This window comes from Lissotriton vulgaris, chromosome 3_1, assembly GCF_964263255.1.
Source record: "Lissotriton vulgaris chromosome 3_1, aLisVul1.2, whole genome shotgun sequence".
Taxonomy (NCBI): Eukaryota; Metazoa; Chordata; class Amphibia; order Caudata; family Salamandridae; genus Lissotriton; species Lissotriton vulgaris.
The window spans coordinates 1,047,549,146-1,047,568,320 of NC_141689.1; the positions used below are offsets into that span (position 1 = coordinate 1,047,549,146).

At 45.5% G+C, this 19,175-nt stretch overlaps 1 protein-coding gene across 1 annotated transcript in view; it reads right to left on the minus strand.

Annotated features, from left to right (window-relative positions):
• The window catches only part of ADAMTSL1 (ADAMTS like 1), a 796,153-nt gene that overhangs the window by 123,863 nt on the left and 653,115 nt on the right, over positions 1-19,175 (minus strand). Inside the window, exon 20 of the mRNA XM_086961466.1 lies at positions 7,376-7,503. Coding sequence (XP_086817592.1) covers positions 7,376-7,503 — 128 coding nt within the window. The remainder of the gene's footprint in view (positions 1-7,375; positions 7,504-19,175) is intronic.

Genomic DNA, 19,175 nt, shown 5'->3' on the forward strand with positions numbered 1-19,175 from the left:
AAATATCATTGCTTTAAGTTTCTGTACATACTTGAAGAAAGAGAAGGCACTTATCTACTGTTGTGCAGCACAGATATGTTGTAAAGAACTTCAAGTCTGGGCACGATGTGTCTTTGCATAGAATCACACACCGAGCATCTAACAGAGGATGCTGACAGACTGATCTGATATTGTAGCCTGTTATAAACCGGTAAGAATGTCTTGCTTTTGACTGATGGGCATAGACTACTGTTGAGGTGGTTCATACTTAAGCTGCTGCTGTCAGGCTGGGACAGGGTGCTGATGAAAGATCTAGGCTACTGTCAGGGTAGGACTGCGACAGAAAATGGACTAAAATAAGTGCCCACCATTAGTAAATTAGAAAGCTTAGAAAGTGTGCCATGTTTGCAAAATGCGACAGGTTTGATCGTGTGGAGGCCCGCTGTATAAGTGTTTTGCAAGGCACAGAAGATTGTGTGGATTTGAGCTTGCTGAAGGCAATGTTTTTTGTTTAATATTCGGGAAATCCACAGTAAAAACTGGACCTACGCTCTGAATACAGTTTTGTAGATTTTCATTTTTTTGCATTAATTTAGAACTTGCATCAAGTTTTGTATTTTCTGACAGCTCCTTTTTGGAACAGGGTCCACTCTGGTCTCTTCCTGTGATCTGAAAACTAGTCCGGTCATTAAAGTCCTTACGGGGATCCACTCTAAATGGAGCAATTTTACTGTAAAAGGTGAAGTTCATCCTTCAAGCCACATAAAACCAGCTACCGTACCCAGCAGCTAGTTGACGCTGTAATGCATCATTATTCCGAAATTGCATGGATACTATTTTCCTAGCCCATGAATCTCCCCTGAATGATATAATCCCCGTATTATCGTCCCATCCCAGGGACGCCGTTTCTTGTCACATCAAAGATCAATGGATCTCTTTCTCTCCTTCCTTCTTGCTCTCTCTCTTGTCTTTCTTTTCTATTTCTCTTTATCTTGCTTTCTCTTTTTCTTAATGTCTCTCATGCTTCATCTCCTCCTCCTTATCTATCATGCTTCTCTCTTGCACTTTCTCCCTTTTTTTTAATTACTTCTTTATTGCTCTCTCTTCTCTCTTCTCTATATCTCCCTCTCCTTTCTGCTCTCTCTTCCTTCTCCCTCCTGCCCCCTATTCCATCTGCTCTCTCTCTCCTTCCTTCTTGCTCCTTCTCTATCATGCTTCTCTCTCCTGCACTCTCTCTTCTTTTTCTTTTAACTCTTTATCTTTCTATCTGTTCTCTCTTTTCCTCTTTCCAACCCTCTCCGTGTTCCTCTTCCTCCCTATCATTCTTCTCTCTATCTCTATCTCCATCTCCTTTATGCTTTCTTTTCCCTCTGTTGTCCCTCTCCCTCCTGCGCCCTCTTCCATCTGCTCTCTCCCTCCCTCCTTCTTGCTTATGCCTTACCTCCTACCTTCCTTTTACTTCCTGCTTTCTCTCTCTCCTGTTCTTACTCCCGCGTACTCTCTCCATCTCCCTCCTCATCTTGGCTTCTTTTTCTATCTTTTACTCTTTCTGTTTTCTGCCTTCTCACTCCATTCTGCCCTTACTTTTCTTCCTGCCTTCCCTCTCTCTTGATCTCTCTCTCATGCGTCCTCTCTCCTCCTCCTTATCTATCATGCTTCTCTCTCTTGCACTCTCTCGCGTGCCTTTCCTCTCTATTTGCCTTCTCTCACTCTCTTCTTTCAGTCACCAACTCTCTCTCCTTCTTTTCTTGCACTCTCTATTTTCCTATTGCCCTTTCTTTGCCCCTCTCTCCTTTTTCATCTCTCTCTTCTTCCTACCCTTTATTTCCATCTCTCCATTTCTCTCTCCTTCTTGTCTTTCTTCACAATTAACTCTGAGGGCCTGATGTACATTGCCAGACAAGGGGGGGGGGGGCTCTCTGTGTGCGGGCGGGGGGCTCTCTGTGTGTGGGGGGGGCTTTCAGTGTGTGTGGGGGGGCTCGCAGTGTGTGGGGGGGCTCGCAGTGTGTGGGGGGGCTCTGTGTGGGTGTGTGTTGGGGGGGCTCTCTGTAGGTGTTTGTGGGTGTCATTTGCGAAAGATAAAGCTAGTGGCATTGCAAATGACAATGCCATTTATTTATGTTAAAAAAAAACATAAATAAAAATAATGTCAAGAGAATTGCCAATAGCTCAAACTTTAACAAAGGCAAAACCATTGCATTGTAAATGCTTGTTCATGAATGCAGGCTGAGGTTCCACAGGGTGCTTGGAGGCATTCATCTTCTGGGCCAAATAGTTAACAGCCTTTTCTGACGTGTTGAAAATCGGAAAAGTATGACTGAAGTTCCAGTGTGGGGCTAAATGACTGAGCCGGTGTTTGTGCTGTGTTGTTGATGATGGGTTTAGGAACAGAAGAGATCTTAGCTTCAAAGAAAATCAGGTCTTCACAAAGTTTTTGGCGATGTGCATAACACATTTCCAGCACCTCAAGATTTGAACTTTCTTTAAAAAAAGTAAACCAAAATGTCATGTGTACTAATTGAAGCCTCAATTATGTTTTAGGTGAGCTTGGCCTATTTTTAAATGCTTTATTGCCTTGTGATAGTATTTCCTCAGTTCACTGCAGGCGAGTTTGTCTGAATCCGGTAGAGAGGTCCAGCATTTTTTCTTTCAGTTTATGATAAAATGTGATAGCTTAGGTTTTCGTTTTCCAAGAGAACAGGGCGCCAGAGGGAGAGCAAAATCATTTGAATGGCAAAGAACAAGGACTCACCTGTAGCACAGGACCGTTGCTTTCTTTCAGATCTAGGATTTGTGTCCTCTGAGGACTGCACAAGTGAATCCAGTGTTTTGGAAGGCATATCTAAGACTGGGAGTCACATTTGGAGCCCACCCTCTCATTTTTTTTACACAAGTCCCACATATAGGATATTTTAGTTGGTGACAATCACCCACGAATTTGCATCCACCTTTCGAGAGAAGCTTGCATCTAGGGAGCACTTTCGTGCACATAGCAATGTGTATTTATAAAGTGCACATGTATTCGTGAGTATATTGGTGCCGAACAGCTAATTTTTAGGGGTGCCATATTCAATGGAACTCATTACCCACAGGAGGTGGAAGGCTAAAAGGACCTGACGGAATTCGAACCTGTGGGCATAGAGTCAAACAGAGAACAATGGAGTGGATGCAGTAGCCCCCTAAAACATGGAGATTGGAATACAAGCCCCCATCGATTCTGGGAACAGTCACTTTTTTTCTGACTACATTTGTTGATTTTCCCCACTTTCGATCTTTTGTTCCTCTCTAACGATTTCTGCACAAAACGTAAAGTAGGCATTTTAACTTGGTGTTCCTTAAAGGTATAAAGAAAATAGCCCCTAAAAAAAGCGAACTGTGTCTAGCATGTTGTGACAGCATTCCATTGATCAGGGGCGATAACACTGTTATGACATCCTCTAAAGAGCCTCGACCGGTATGCACTAAGTGGTATTGCAAAAAGGGCTCCGCCGACAATGTTCCAGTTACAGGAAATAATTACTGATCAAGATAAGCCCCCGTTCTATGATCTAGTTCAGCTTCACACCTGACCAAATACACTCTGCTCATGAGAATGTGAAACTTCAGGAATCCGGTCTCTGCGGGCACTGAGTCAATCTCAGAGAAGACAACGGAGCCGTGTGCTTCCCCGCCTGCGCACAGGCAGCGCGCTGTAAAAACTGTGGAAGTCATTCTCCTCTACGGAAATCTGATGCGGTAACACTGCACCTGGAATTACCTACACCGTGGGGTTTTTATTTTTCACTAGTTATGACCTCAGAATGGGGCATAACGCTGTAATCTCATGGCTTTTTCTCTGCAAAGCTGTGTGAAAACTTGCAATGATGCAGTTTTTCCTCACATGAATTCCACCAGAAATTTTACAGCTAAAGGCCAGCGGGTCCAGCAATTGACAAAAAACACACATTAGGGAGAAAATTCCTGTGTGCGCCCTTATTGGTGGCCCGGAGGAGAGAGTATGCAACTCTGTGTCTGCATTGGAGTGCCAAATCGGGAAGCAAAGTATTGCTCGAGACAGTGCTTAATTTGAGCTGGAGGTTGCAAGTGGGACCAGCACATATTTTTCCTCATCAGACTTTGACCTTGAGCAGGAGAGTGAAAAACACACAAGGGCGTGCAAGGAATTGTTTTTTTTCATCAAGGAAGGTGAAAACCCTTCTCAAGCATCAACCATAACCTTCAGGGTGAACCAAAAAAGTAATTAAATTACCCTGTGCTTAATCCTCTAGTAGCTTGGAACAAAAGCATTCAGGCTTAACTTAAAGACACTGGGTAAAGTATTTATGCAGCACACTACCAGTATTAAAGTGAAAACATAACCTGAGATATTCCACACCAGTTTAGAAGAATAAAGTATAATAAATTAAATGAAACCAAAACTGTAAAAATCCAATCAGTAGAACCAGAGATGTGCAATTTTTAAGGTTTAAGTTAAACAGTGCCAAGAAGCAGAAAGTGCTGACTGTGGGTATCCGGTCATGGTAGACCAGGACACGGTCACAAGTTCAGGCCAAATGCAATGGAGTGCTGTCTGGATACAGGGGCCAGGTTCCTGCTGCTGAAAAAGCTCAGGATTTCGCAGGAGGAACTCAACTGATGTCATCCAAGGGACCAGGGCCTTGGAGGCATCTCTTGGAGATCAGGAACTCACTCCAGCAGAGGTCAGCAGGGCTCAGGAAAGTCCAGTTGCAGGTCCAGGCAGGCCCAGCTGTAGGACCAGGCAAGACCAGTTGCAGCAGGTCATCAGGACAGAAAGGCCTCTGGGCTTGTTGTGTCCCTGTATCCCAGAACAGGAGGCCAGACAACTGACCCTTGGAGTCACCCTGGCAATCCTGTGTTCAAGGAGATGGTCCTCTCTCCTTAAAACAGCAAGGCAGGCCTCAAGCAGCAGGGCAGCCCTCTAGAGAACATGGCAGGCCTTAAGCCACAGGGCAATCATCTGGTCGCAGCAGAGCAGCCCTCTGAGAATCGAGGCAGGCCTCAGTCCTTTGCAGGCATCCGCAGGTCCAGGAGTGTAGTGAAGAGTGGACCTGAGGGTTTACTATTTATCCCTGGTGCCAGCTTTGAAGTGGAAGACATTTCTGGACATTTCCCTTCACAGATGGTGTTGGAATTTCCTTCCTTCCTGTTCAGGTTGGAGATGCCTGGAGTTACAAACGCTTGAGGTCTAGATCTTTGTGAGTGTGCTGAGGTTGCTCCTTTGAATTGTAAGTAGGGCAGGGAACAGCTGCCCCCTTCCATTCTGGCAGGATGTTCCTTCTCCCAGCCACACCCAGGTCCTATTTTTCACTATCTGGGCATGATATGCATTCATGATGAGAGAGCAATCAACAGGCCCAGGCAGCTGGAAACTCCTACAAGGCCTCAGAAAGTATAGGGCAGCAAAAAAGCCAACTTTCTAAAAGTGGCCTTTTCAAAACTGTAATCTAAAATCTGACTTTACCATTAAAGAGGATTAAAAAATACAATTAATTTGAACCCAAATAGGATAGTTCTAAATGTAATAAGGCAACACAATGTACTATGAGTGAATTAGGCCTTACAGTAGTGAAAAACAAAGGTAGGAGTTGTTCACCACCAGGATATGTAAAACTTAAAAGAGTGAAATACAGGGGCAGCAGTGGTTTGGTGGTGGATTAAAGAGGCATGAGGTGAAATCCAGAATGCACAGTTTCGGTATGCAGCACACTGACATTCAATAGCATCAGCACTTCTGAGCAAAACTTTGCACCCTGGAACTTATTCTTTTGTAAATTAAGCACTGCTGTTATGGGAGGAGAGAGTGATTCACCTTGTACATGGCAAGGGGAAGAATGAAAGAATTTCCTAATCATTGATGCTTGAGATTATCTTTGAAGAGATTTATTTTACAGGTGTGTCACTTGAGAAGGCGGCTCTTCTGGCCTTTTCTTTTCTGCAGCTCTTCATTTCCAAGATGGCGATAGACGGGCCAAGTGCAGACTAAAAACGTATGTTTCCCATTTCGATATCCAAAACTACATAGCGGTTGTTTCACAGTGTATTGACAGGATGTGAAGTTAGAGTTATCGGTGGGTGAGCCAATAAATTAACAGGACAAGTCGTGTCAGAGTCGAGCAAAGGGTCTGCCTTGGATTTTAGAGCCTGTGGCCGAGCAGAGCCCTGAAAATGCCATGTAAATCATACAACAAACATCACATAAAATATGACAACGTCTCTTCATAAGTCAAATAAAATGTATTTGTTTGACATGTGGAATCGTTTACATAAATCCGTCACATTATAGCACTGCACTGAGAAGTACTTATTAAAAGTAGGTTTTTTAAACAAGAACTTAAAACGATCTCAGCCCCCACACTGGTGACAGTTCTATTAGTGAGCTAAGAGCCAAGACATTTGTCTAGTGAACCCTATATATGGCTCATATTTTTATGGATAGAGCAACAGTTTAGTCTATTAATCAAACACAGTACGTTTTTGTACAGCTGGTATTCCGAGCTCAGGTATTTGAAGGTGCTTTCATAAGTGATAGTCAAAAAAAGGAGCACAGGTAAAGTAAAATATTTGCTTAAGATCACATGAATTGGAAAAGGGGGAAGCAGAGATTAAACTGGATTTTTTGCTTTCACTTTGTACAAATCAGACTCTAAATGGGTAGCTATTTGTCTCTCCTTTTTTCCGCAAAGGTTAATGCATTATTTTTTTTATCTCTTTGTGCATGAGGGTACAAGGAGGTTGGCTGACAGAAGACACATGAAAGCTCGGCTCGTCATGATTGAAACCTCGAGCTGAGCCAGATCCAGGTTTCAGGCTCGATCCTGGCTCGAGTTTTCAGCGGCTAGCCCACCTCTATGTAAGAGACAGGGTATACTTTAGTGTACCATGGGATGTACGTTCTCTATCACCTACATTCCATTCCATCACTGAAGCAGAAGACTGGAAACACAATGAGTAAAGTCAACGAAATTGAATATAATTATTGCAACATTTGGAAGGTGCAACTTAAATTTCCCTTTCCCCTTTTGCAATGTTTAAAGAAAATAGCTGCTTAAGGAGAGAACTAAATGTCTGTTTATCAAGTAACCTTTCATCAATATGACATGGTAGCGGCAGCATGCGCCTGTTTAAACAAACCCTGAATATTGTGTCGGTCTTACTCAAGTAGTACCATCACCGAGGGACAATAGTCTCCGTCCCAATGCACTCAAAGACCTGTTGGGAAGTCTGAATACCTAAAAAGTGCATGTTATTCATTTCCCTCTTCATATGAAGTGTGCATTCCATATGTATCAAAGGTAATGAGTATGACACTGTCCTGGGATCTGTATTGACAAACAACAGTAAGTGGAATTATTTGCAATCAATGGTTTTTCTGTACCTGCAAGAGTGATGGCAATGGAGACCGAAGCATAACCCAAGGGGTTGGTGGCATTACACGTGTAGAAGCCAACATCAGCTTCAACCGGTGCTAGAATCTGCAGGGAGTCGTCTTGTCTCAGCAGGATCCTGGAAACATGGAAAAGGGAGTCAAGTCAAGTGTGTGAGGGCAGCCATCACAAGTTTAAACTATGTTAGAAGACTTGCTTCTGTAACGCTTTAGCATATATTTTTAGAGCTACATAAAATGGTGACTGGACACTAGTGTAATTGTTTGCTTCCACACACTCAAATTTAAATCAAGTCCCTTGAACATCAGGGGCCCTATTATGTATAGGGTGTACTTTTCTGGTTTGCGTCCTGGTGCACCTTAAAACAGGTGCGCTAGGTGCAAACCGTGAAAGTGCGCCCTATTACATAGAATGTGCTACCCCCAGGGCAGCTGCAAACTTGTGCTACCCTGGGGGCAGTGCATTCAAGTGAAATAGGGAGCGGTTTTAAAGCTGCCGTTCCGTGTTTCTCTGTGCAGGCGGAAACCCACCTGCACTTTTAAAGGGGATTAGAGATCCCCTTGCAGGTGGGTGCAATGAGTGACTGCACCACCTGCAAGGGGATGTGTGGATGGTTCATGGGAACCCCTTTCCCCCTTTAGAGGGCTGCTATCAGGGGGTGCACGAACAGTGTGCCACCTTTTAGGTGGTGCACTGTCAGTGCGCCCCCTGACAGCTTCTTTGCCTATGCGCCTGCGTCTGTAATATGGCACAGGCGCAGAGGCAAAGGGATTCCTTTATTTCAACGGAGCACACCCCAATGCAAATGAGGGAATGCCCTTATTTTATTATTCTTTTTATTAAACAATCCAAAGAAAATGGTCATTGAATATGGGAGGGCGGGATTTTTGATCTCTAGTTTACCACTCCAGATCTAAACCCCGTTCAGGTCGACTGAATCTTTATTGCCTGTCATTGAGGAAAGAAAGTGCATCCAATACCAGGTTAGTTTGACTAATAATGGGCTCGACTCTGAAAAACCACATACTACTTCTAAGTTTCAAAGGTTTATTATAGAGTCAATGATAACTGCAAATACAGGCATCTCAAAACGAGATTCAAAAGATATAAAGGCACTAATACAAACATGTGCTCTCTAAAGGCTCTTAGGCGACCAAAGAATATCACTAAAACTAATTCCAGGATCATCAGAGTTGCAAGAATAGACACAAATTGCAATCTATCCGTCATTTACAAAGGAAGGAAGGAATCAGGTTAGGCTGTCCCTACTCTGTACTGGATGGTATCCCTACTTAACAAAGTCCCAACCTTTCAAAGGTGTCAGCTGTGAATGACTTCCTAAGAAGTTCACCCACTCTTAGGCTTAGGTGAAAACCTATGATCTCCAGTCATGACCCCTCTCTGCCTACCCATCCGCTCTCTGAAAGGTCCCCAGGCATCTGCTCTCTCTCCACCCAGGAGTGCTGTCCCTAATACAAAATCACAATTACAGTTGAAACGCCCCTCAAGAGACGCCCCTCACGTGGTGTCGGTTCTGGCTTTTTCCATGATGATCTTCCTTTGGGCCTCGTGTTTAGCGTTGACCTTGCTTCCCAGGCTTCTTCTCCAGCTCGCTGATACCCCCTAAACATTCCGGAATCCTCCTCCATGTCTGTACCAGTCTACTCGAACAGAGCTCTATTCATCAAACTTTTGATTGGAACCCCCCTCACACCTGCAGACAGACATCCGCAACTTGGATCCCAATTCTCATAGACTTCTAACAGAAGTTTGCAACTTATTTCTCGACACAACTCGACATGTACCAGCACGTGCAAATCAGAAAAAACCTTTTTCTCTCTTCAGGCCTACAACCCTTCTCGCAGAGGTTTTATTCTCTTCAAATCCTTTCGTGAATTAAAATAACATGTTAACACCTTATTCCTTGATTATGAGAAACACTTCTATGAAATATAAGTCTAATGAATAAACAGAATTACTAAATAACATTAGTGCAATCCATGTCATGTATAAGTGTACATTTCCAATCCTCTCTGCCCTGGCCATGAGGCCTGTTCCCTTCTATGCTTTGCAGCATGACATTCCTCCGTTAGCAGCTACATAACATGGATCATGATTAATCACGTCTAATAAGACTAAATATTTTCCACACATTTCTGCGTCAGTCCCACTTCTATATAAAATTTCTATGTTAAATACACAAGTCTAACTGTAGGTGAATGTATTTTCAACACTTACAAGCACTTCTATTATGGTTTGTGCGACCGACTTGTACTTATGGTGCACTCATGCATTTTGTTCAGTTTGCGCTCTCTCAGTTCCCCCCTTTGATGACCTCTCGTGGTCATCATCAAAATTTAAACTGAACTAGTTGCAATCCCCCCTCGTGTCAGCATTTCTAGAGCCCTCAGACTCTTGTACTGATTGTCCTACATTGCAGCTAATCTCCGTTCCTGTTCTCTCCTGGATCTCTCCAACCTATTTGATCTGTACCATTGGTACAACCTCACCAATCCCCACAATATGATCACACAGATCACTATTATGATGATAGGCTTCAGTATATACCATACAAAGCTCTTCCCTATGTTGGCGAACCAACCTCCAACTTCACCCATTCCATGACCCACTTTTTCCCAAACATTTACTTTAGTTAGGTCTTCGATCTCCTTGTGGATGTTAGTTATGTTCATAATGACTTTCTCAAGGGGTTTTGAATTGTCTGGAATGTAAGTACAGCATTCCTGGACCCTCAAAGCCTTACAGACTCCGCCCTCTTTGGCTAGCAGAACGTCTAACGCAAGACGGTTCTGAAGCACCATGGCCCTTATCGACTGCATCTCTCCTTCCACCAGCATTAAGGATCTAGCAGTACTGGCAGACAATCTGTCTACGACTGTTGCCAGTCTCCTAATTTTGACATCATTGAGGATCAGTCCTAAAAGAGGGAATGCAGCGCCAAATACATCTCCAATTATTTCCGCATCCCCTAGGTCTCTTCTCCCTCTTGTTGAGACCTTGCCCTCTATGATCTCTAAGTCTTGGGCATGGTATATTTTGGGGAAGACAATTGCCAAATAACATGATCCGTACCAGTTATCAGGTAGTCTCACGTAGGCATTTCTTCCACATACAAAATATACATTTGGAATCACTTGCATTCCTTTCAAGAAGTCCTTTGTGTAATACTCTAATCTAAAAGCATGTTCACAACTGACCTCCCCTACGAATACATTTTCGTAGTACGTTTGACTTCTGTGGAGGCATAACTTCCCTTTCTGTGTTCGATCCAAAGCTATTGGACCACTACTACCCTTCCTTTTGTGTGCTTTCTCCTCCTCGGTCCAATCCGTCTTCCACTGTCCTGACTTTTTCAGAATCTTTTGCCTTCTGTAACGATCATCCACCTGCCCTATAAACTTCTTCTCGACTTCTGACACTTTGCAAGTCAGGTTATTTCTGCGGGCATGTGAAGTATCTAAAGTATCCCAAGGAATGAAGAATTTTGCCAATCGGTCTTCACTCTTATAGTAGTCCCATTTATTCATTTGTTTGTAATTTGGGACTTCTGGTAACACTGAATCATAATTAGAAAAATAATATTCAAAACTATCTCTTCCGTAAAATATGCTAAGCAATAAGCTACATGTAATGCCATAAATCAGAGGGAGGTGATGATATTTAATGCCTTCATCCACAGACGCAGGCAGTTGCATACACACATAACAGTCCTTGACCTCCATGACATCTACATACTCATATAACAGTTTGGCATAAGCATTTGACCTATAGTCGCCCTGGGACTCATCCATATGTAACCTACGGGTTTCTGCTGCTAATAACGCTTTCTCCTGTATTGTTTCCCCTTTCTTACCAGCAGCAGTGGGTTTTGGTGTCACTACAGATTTTTCGTCTGTTACCCTTGCCTCACTCTCGTGTCCCATCACATATGATACAGTAACTACTAAAGCTATAAGAAATATCACTCCCACTATTAGTGTGCCTATTATACATTTGGCTCTGCGGTTCGGATTACCGGCCTCCATGTTCTTCAGACAGTATGATTCCTTTCTCCTATTCAACACAAAGTTCTTTCTCTTTGAGTTCCTTTACAGTCTTTCTTGATCCTTCAGTCTTTAGAACCACACAATCGGAAGCTGGCAATCTCTTTTTGCAAAGTCTTTTTGAACTTTAACACAGACAACCCTAGCCCTTCTCCGTCAACTAAAAGGAAACCCCTAAGTTTTCTCTGCTTCCACTAGGCGCTAGGTTATCTTCTCACTCTCGTTTATTTACAAAGTCTTTAAGCATCTACAATGAGGCTTGAACCAGCGGCTTGGATAGCGTAGTTCAATATTTCCAAACGAAGAATGTGCTCTTCATGACTTGTTATCGTTGTTCCGAAGTCGGGGAATTGTAATTCGGTGAAGAACATGTGCTTTAACTTGCTTAGGTAGGGAGGGTTGGGGATTTTGAACGTTAGTGACCCTTCAATTTCGACTCCAGGCACCAACAGCTGTACTTCTACTGTGATGATGGGTTCAGTGCTGGTCACTATCACCGCCCTTATTCTCCCTGTATCTCGTTCCCAAGACATCTGTCGCCAGGTATGTCCACTCAGGAGTGGCGTATCTTCTACTAGGCACACGTACTCTCCTTGACCTTCTTGGATCTGCTGCTTCAGAGCCCAGAGCGCCTTCATCCAGGTCTGAGTCTTCGGATATTGGAGCAAGGGATCTCTCTGGAGTTGACCTCAGGCTTGACCTTCTCCTTTGCGGCCAGCTGGCCTCTCCACGCCTTGCCCTCCTGCTCCTTGACCTTCTGCTTTGCTCGTGCTCACTTTCAGCTTGGCCAGCGTCTGATTCGTACTCCCAGCTACTTCCTCCTTCTGTAGCGTCGTCGGTTTCACTATTGTACTGACCGTCCTCGGCCTGGTCAGACACGCTCCCAGCTTCTTCTGGCACCTCTACAGCTTGGCTGGTCCCCTCTATGGTATCTCTGTCCACAGCTGGACTTACATCCGAGAGAGGAGCTGTTTCTTCCAGAGGTGCTGGAACTCTCCGCGTGTGGGACGCGTGGATCCAGTTGGGCAGCCCTCCCACCTTCACAGCAGTGTTCGAGGTTAGGATGATCTGGTAGGGCCCACGCCACCGGACATCTAGGCAGCTTCTTCTGACGTGCTTTTTGACCAGTACCCAGTCTCCAGGGCACAGGTCATGACACAAGTCCTGGCACGACGGGACCTCGGCAGCCTGCACCTGAAGGGACACAGAATGAATGGCATCAGACAGACCCTTACAATAGTCCAGGATCATATCATCTGTGATATTCAACAATGCTGCAGTTGGTACTGATGGCAATCTCATTGCCCTCCCCATTAACACCTCGTGTGGTGATAGTCCCGTTCTTCTGTCTGGGGTACTACGGATGCTCATAAGGACTAGTGGCAGGGCATCAGGCCAACTCAGAGACGTTGATGAACACATTTTGGCAATTCGGGACTTTATGGTGCCGTTTATCTGCTCCACAATTCCCGAAGCTTCTGGTCGATAGCTACAATGCAATTTCTGGTCTATGTTCAGGGCTGCACAAATCATCTTCCCAAGTTCGCTGTTGAAATGTGTTCCCCTATCTGATTCCAAAGAGGCCGGTACCCCGAAGCGCGGGATGAGTTCCCTAAGCAATAACTTGGCTACTGTGAGGGTGTCACACCTGCGTGTAGGGTATGCCTCGACCCATCTGGAAAATATGCAAACAACCACCAGGACGTATCGAAGGCGGTTGCATCTTGGCATTTCAATGAAGTCCAGTTGCATCCGATTGAACGGACCTCCAGACCTCCCTATGTGACTCAATGCAACTGGTGTTCTTTTTCCTATGTTCAGCTGCTGACAGGTCACACAACGCTGGCACACTGCTTCTGCTGCTACTCTAAACTTGGGGTTGTACCACGTTTGTCTGAATACCCTCAACATAGCGTCTCTCCCTAGGTGTACTGGACCATGTATTTGTCTTGCCATTGGGCTCACCAACTCATTTGGCAACACTGCCCTTCCATCTGCTGAAACCCAAAAGTTTGTTTCGCCAATCACACATCCGGCCGTTTCCCATGTTCTTTTCTCAAAATCGGGTGCATTTTCTTGTATACATTTTAACTCGTCCCAAGTATCTACTGTTTCCAATATCATAGCTAATTCAGTCCTTACATTTACTCCACCCACTTCCACCTCCGTGAAAGAGTACCCTTGTTCAGCACAATAACGTGCAACTTCGTCGGCATATCTATTGCCCTGTGACATAAAGTCTGTGTTTCTGGTATGTGCTGTACATTTCACAACGGCAATAGCTGCCGGACATTGCAAGGCTTCCAACAATAAGCGTACAAACTCCCCATTTCGAATGGGTGACCCTGAAGAGGTCATGTAACCCCTTTGAGACCACAATTGCCCATAATCATGAACTACCCCGAAACCATATTGGCTATCGGTGTATATGGTGACTCGAATTTGGTTGCTTGCCAGGCAGGCACGCGTCAATGCAACAATTTCAGCTACCTGAGCGGAGTGTACTCCTTCCAGGCATGCGGCTTCCACAACTCCAGTAATTGTACAAACAGCATAAGCTGCTCTCAACTGACCAACATTGTCTCTTACACATGAGCCATCAACAAAGAAAACTTCATCAGGGTCTGTCAGTGGCTCATCCACGATGTCGGGTCTCGGTTTGGTGCATAGTTCAGTCACATCAAGGCAATCGTGATCTGTACATACATCATCCTCAATGTCACTTGGGAGTGGCATCAATGTAGCAGGGTTCAAAACAGAGCATCTCTTGAGGGTCACGTTCTCTGCAGCAAGAATGACTTGCTCATAGCGCTTGAGCCTGCTATTGGTCAGATGCTGTGTTTTGGTCCTGGTCATCAACAGTTCAACAGAATGTGGCACATACACCTCTAACTGGTGTCCCATTACTATGTTTTCACACCTCTCAATGCTGACACCCGTTGCAGCAACGGATTTGAGACATCCGGGCAACGCTGCGGCTACTGGGTCTAAGGTAGCCGAAAAATAGGCGACTGGTCTACGGGCATTCCCATGGATTTGGACCAGGACTGACAAAGCACAACCCTCTCTTTCACAACAGTAAAGCAAGAATGTTTTGTCGTAATCTGGCATTCCCAGAGCAGGAGCACGACACAGGCCCTCTCTCAGCTGCAGGAACGCCATCAAACAATCTTTGTCCCATGGCACCGGATCACTCACCTCCTTGTGCGTCAGTTTTTGCAAGGGTTTTGCTTTCAGTGAAAAGTTCGCTATCCACTGTCGGCAATAACCCACCATCCCTAGGAACATCCTGACCTCTCTCTGTGTTTTAGGTGCGTTCATTTTCATGATCGCCTCTATCCTGTCTGGTGACACCTTCCGTTTTCCTTTTTCAATTCTGTGCCCCAAATACTGCACTACCGTCAGGCAGTACTGCAATTTGCTCGGAGACACCTTGTGCCCGTTTGCAGCTAGGTGATTTAGCAAAGCAATGGAGTCCTCCTTACAAGCTTCTTCAGTTTCTGACGCAACAAGTAGGTCGTCTATGTACTGGACCAGAACCGAATTCTGGGGCAGCACTAGACTTTCAAGATTTTTCTTCAAAAGCTGGTTAAAAATCGATGGGCTCTCTGTATACACCTGTGGGATACTACACAATGTTAATACGCGACCTTCCAGCTTTAAAAGCGAAAAGGAAGTGGCTATCCTCGTCCAAAGGGATCGAAAAGAAAGCCTGGCAAAGGTCTATCACCATTCGGCTTGGAAGGGTATCTGAAACAATATCACTGATGGATTCGGTACCACTGGACAACACGAAACAACTATGTTATTGATTTTTCGAAGGTCCTGCACTATTCTGAATTTCCCACTTGGTTTCTGCAAACCCATAATCGGGGAGTTACATGGACTACCCACGATTTCTTTCAGTATTCCCTGCTTAATCATGGACTCGATCACGGGTTTTATACCTGCAATCGTTTCTGGGGTCAATTTATATTGGGGTGTTCTTGGAAACTCAGCATTCGCTTTTACTATGATTTTCACTGGGTCCACTCCCTTGACTAGTCCAATCTCTTCCCCAGTGAAATCCCACACTTCTGGTGTCACGATCTCCCTTAGATCCCAAGGGAGCTCATCCACTGTCAAAGTGGGATACAGCTCCACACACGTTCTTGAGTTTGCGACCTTAAAGTCAGCGTCATTATCATTAGTCAGTACCTCCACTCCCTGCGGTGTGCAGTATATTGTACAATTTAACTTGCACAATAAATCCCTTCCCAATAGACATACAGGGCTAGAATCACAAACCACAAACTGATGCTCATCGCTGTATTTCCCTATTTTCACTAGCACTGGTTCGGTCAATGGGCTTGTTATTCTCCTGTTTGCGACCCCCACCACTTGAATCGTTTCTCCTGACATGGGCAGGCCTGGAACTACGGCTGATCTCAACGTGGATCGAGTGGCCCCCGTGTCTACCAAGAAAGTCGTGGGACACCCTGCCACTTCGGCCTCCACGTATGGTCCCCTTTGGTCCACCTCTAAGACTGCCCCGAAGGTACAGTCTTCTCTCTCCACTCTCTGTCCCGTTAGGGGATCAACGCAGTAACACTCTTCTCCTCCTACGAAAAGAGGCATCTGTCTATAGGTCTTTCCCCCTGTCCCTATTCTGGGTGGTTGAGGGAACTGGGCTCGAGGAGCTGGGGTCCCCCCTTTGACCACCTTTCCTTGGTACGCTGTTGCCCCTTTTCCTGGAGTGTTTTGAACCTCTTCCTCCTCTATCTCCATTTCTCCAATTTCAACGTTGTAGGGACACTCGCGTTTACAATGTCCCACCTCGTTACATTGATGGCACCGGGTCGTCTTTTTCAATGTCGCAATGTCTACCCTAAGTCTTGAGTTGGAGTTCTCCTCATTACCTTTGTTCTGGTTATTCTGTCTCCTGCCCACGGTCCCTGTTCCCTGTTGCTGTTGTCCACCCTTACCAGCTGACTGCATCTGTACCACCATCAGTTTTTCTTTTAGCTTTTTGGCTTTTGAATCTATCTCATCACTACAGTACCTAGCATATCTCAGAATTTCGTCCAAAGGTTTATTTTGCCAACAAATCAAGTGTTGCTGAATCATTAAACAAATATCCGGTCTTAAGCCCAAAACAAATTTAGACACAAACTGCCCTATGTCTTTAGGATCCATTACGTCCAACCCGCTATATTGTTTAAACGCCTTCAGCAATCTCTCATAATATTCATGAACTGTCTCCTTGGGTTCCTGCCTAGTTCGATCTATTTTGACCCAATCTATGTCCTGCATTGGCACCTTTTCCTTCAGCCAAGTCATCACTCTCTCATATTTTGTCATTACTGTCTCGGACGGTCCATTAGTCCGTGCATCTCTCTCTGGTTCTGATGTGGGCCATTCAGCACTAACCTTACATGCTGACCACAAGTCTCCTGGTACCACAATGTCAAACAGGGTGTTCAGGTCAACCCATAGTACTTTGGAGATTTTTACGAACCTCTCTACCTGCTTGTACCATTCCACTGGGTTCTCCCTCAATTTAGGGAAGGAATTGGTAAAGGCAGCTAAGTCCCCCCTACTCCAGGGCACATGCACGTAGCTCCCGTTTGCAACCTCACGCAAAGGGTATGCCTCTATCTTCTGCAGCCCTCCCTCTGGGGAGTCCCTTTCTTGGACCATCTTTCTTCCCATTTATCCAGCGCTCTCCATGTCCTTATTCCAGTGATCAATTCCCTTATGTGTGTTTTTAATCCTATTGTTCTTCTCTCATCTAGGTCCTGATCTGAATAATGTAGCCTGTGGTTACCCTGTAATGCTTTGGTCCTTGACAAGTGTACCATGTATTTTCCTGCCAGTTCGACTAATTTCTCATGTGCTGCTCTCGCTTTCCGAGTGATGTCCTTTGCCATGAACAGTACTTCATCCTGCTCGTACGTGTCTATTCTCTCCAAAGGCAAAGTACCATCTACCATGTCATCCAGATCTGATTTTAAACTGGCGACATCAAGTCTCCTTGCTTTTATCTCGGCTCGCAGTATGTCTTTCTTAGGGTGTTTATTGATATCTCTCCCATCCCAGCTCCGAGTCCTACGCCTAGGCTCAGGGGTGTTAAGGGGAATCCTCCCTTGTTCCCATCTTTCTAAGTCCCATGCTCGGCCATCTTCCCTTGGAGGGTGGTGAAACACCGCCCTGTTTCCCCCCATTTCATTTTGTCCATTCTGCTGTTTTCCCTAGCCCCATGATGGGATTCTCTGCTGTTCTCCACCCTGTCGCTATTCCCTCGTTGCCTAGTGTCACTCAGTACCTGGTAAGCTCCTTCTCGGCTCCCCATGTCCCCGGTATTCCGTTCATGTCCTTGATTACAGGGGTCATGGCGAGACCTCTCGCAACTCTCGTTTTGTCCACTATTGCCAGACGCATAGTGGGTGCACTTAAAGCTGTCCCTGTACTCCTGCGTTCTCCTATCCCCTTCGCTGTGAACGGGGCGGGACACCCCCCCACACTCAGGGCTCCTGTTTTCCAGTACTGGTCTTCCTCCACTCCTGGTATGACGAGTATCTCCTCTACTTTCCTGACCCTTCCCGTCCCACTCCGGACTGCTTTCGTCAGCCCCGCAGTGAGTCCGGATCCTGCTATCTTGGCTTTCCCTTTCAGCTTCCGCTGCTATCAGGCTCTTGTGAGCCTCTACTGCCGCATCCCATTCCTTCATGTACTCTCTTAACTCCTGGAAGGATTTCGGCTCTGATCCCCTCAGATCCACCTGCCATCTCGGGCCCCCCTGATCTCTTGTGGGATCTACTGCTGTATGTACTGGGGTGCTCCAATCCCTTGGTCCTGGCAGCTGTCTTGGGGAATTGATTGTATCGTTCCTCCTCGCCATTTCTGCTCTCTCCCTGTCCAATCGTACCTGTTCCTCCCCTCTCGCTCTCTCTGGGTCATAAATCGATACTATAGGACCTATAGTAACAGGTACTTGCAGGGCGTCTGGTAGTGCATAGGGTGTGGCACGCTCCGTTTCTGACACCTTTTGTACCACAAACCTTCCGACTACCTTCTGCACCAGACTAGGTTGAGGCAATTCTTTACTTGCAGTGGGATCCCAATCCGTGCTAGGAAGCGGTCTATACTCCCCTATGCCAGCCCCCCCTTCTCTGCTGGGCTTGGCATTTTCTGTCTCTCTATTGTACGGGGGCGGCCTATCTGTTAGCAACCTATTTATCAGGCTGTCCTCTGTTTCGCTCTCATCATCTTCCTCTAATGGACTCCTGTTTCCCGCCACCTCTATCACTGGGTACAGTTTGTTTACTTCAAGGTTATGCACTCTCCATCTTTTAGCATCCGCATCCCATTTGGCATCCTGCACTGCTCTTACCGATCGTTTCACCCTTTCTTGACGCCTGTTCTGGTTCCTATCGTGCGCCGCCCTAATCCATGCATTAAGGGCTTCAAACTGGGTCGGTCTAGGCAGAGGTCTCATTGAGGTCATAACTGCTTTAAACTGATGTAATATCTCTAATCTAAACGTCCCATACTTTGGAAACGTCAGTTCCTCATTCCCTTCCGTAATCTTACACCAATCTGAAATCCACAATATAGTATGCAACCCAACATTCGTCGCCATATAATTAGCCGGCGTACCCTCCGGCGGGGCCTCTTCCCCATCATAAGATCTCCGCCTCTCTCTCTTAAACATCGCTCTTAACCATTTAAAACACTTCATGATCAA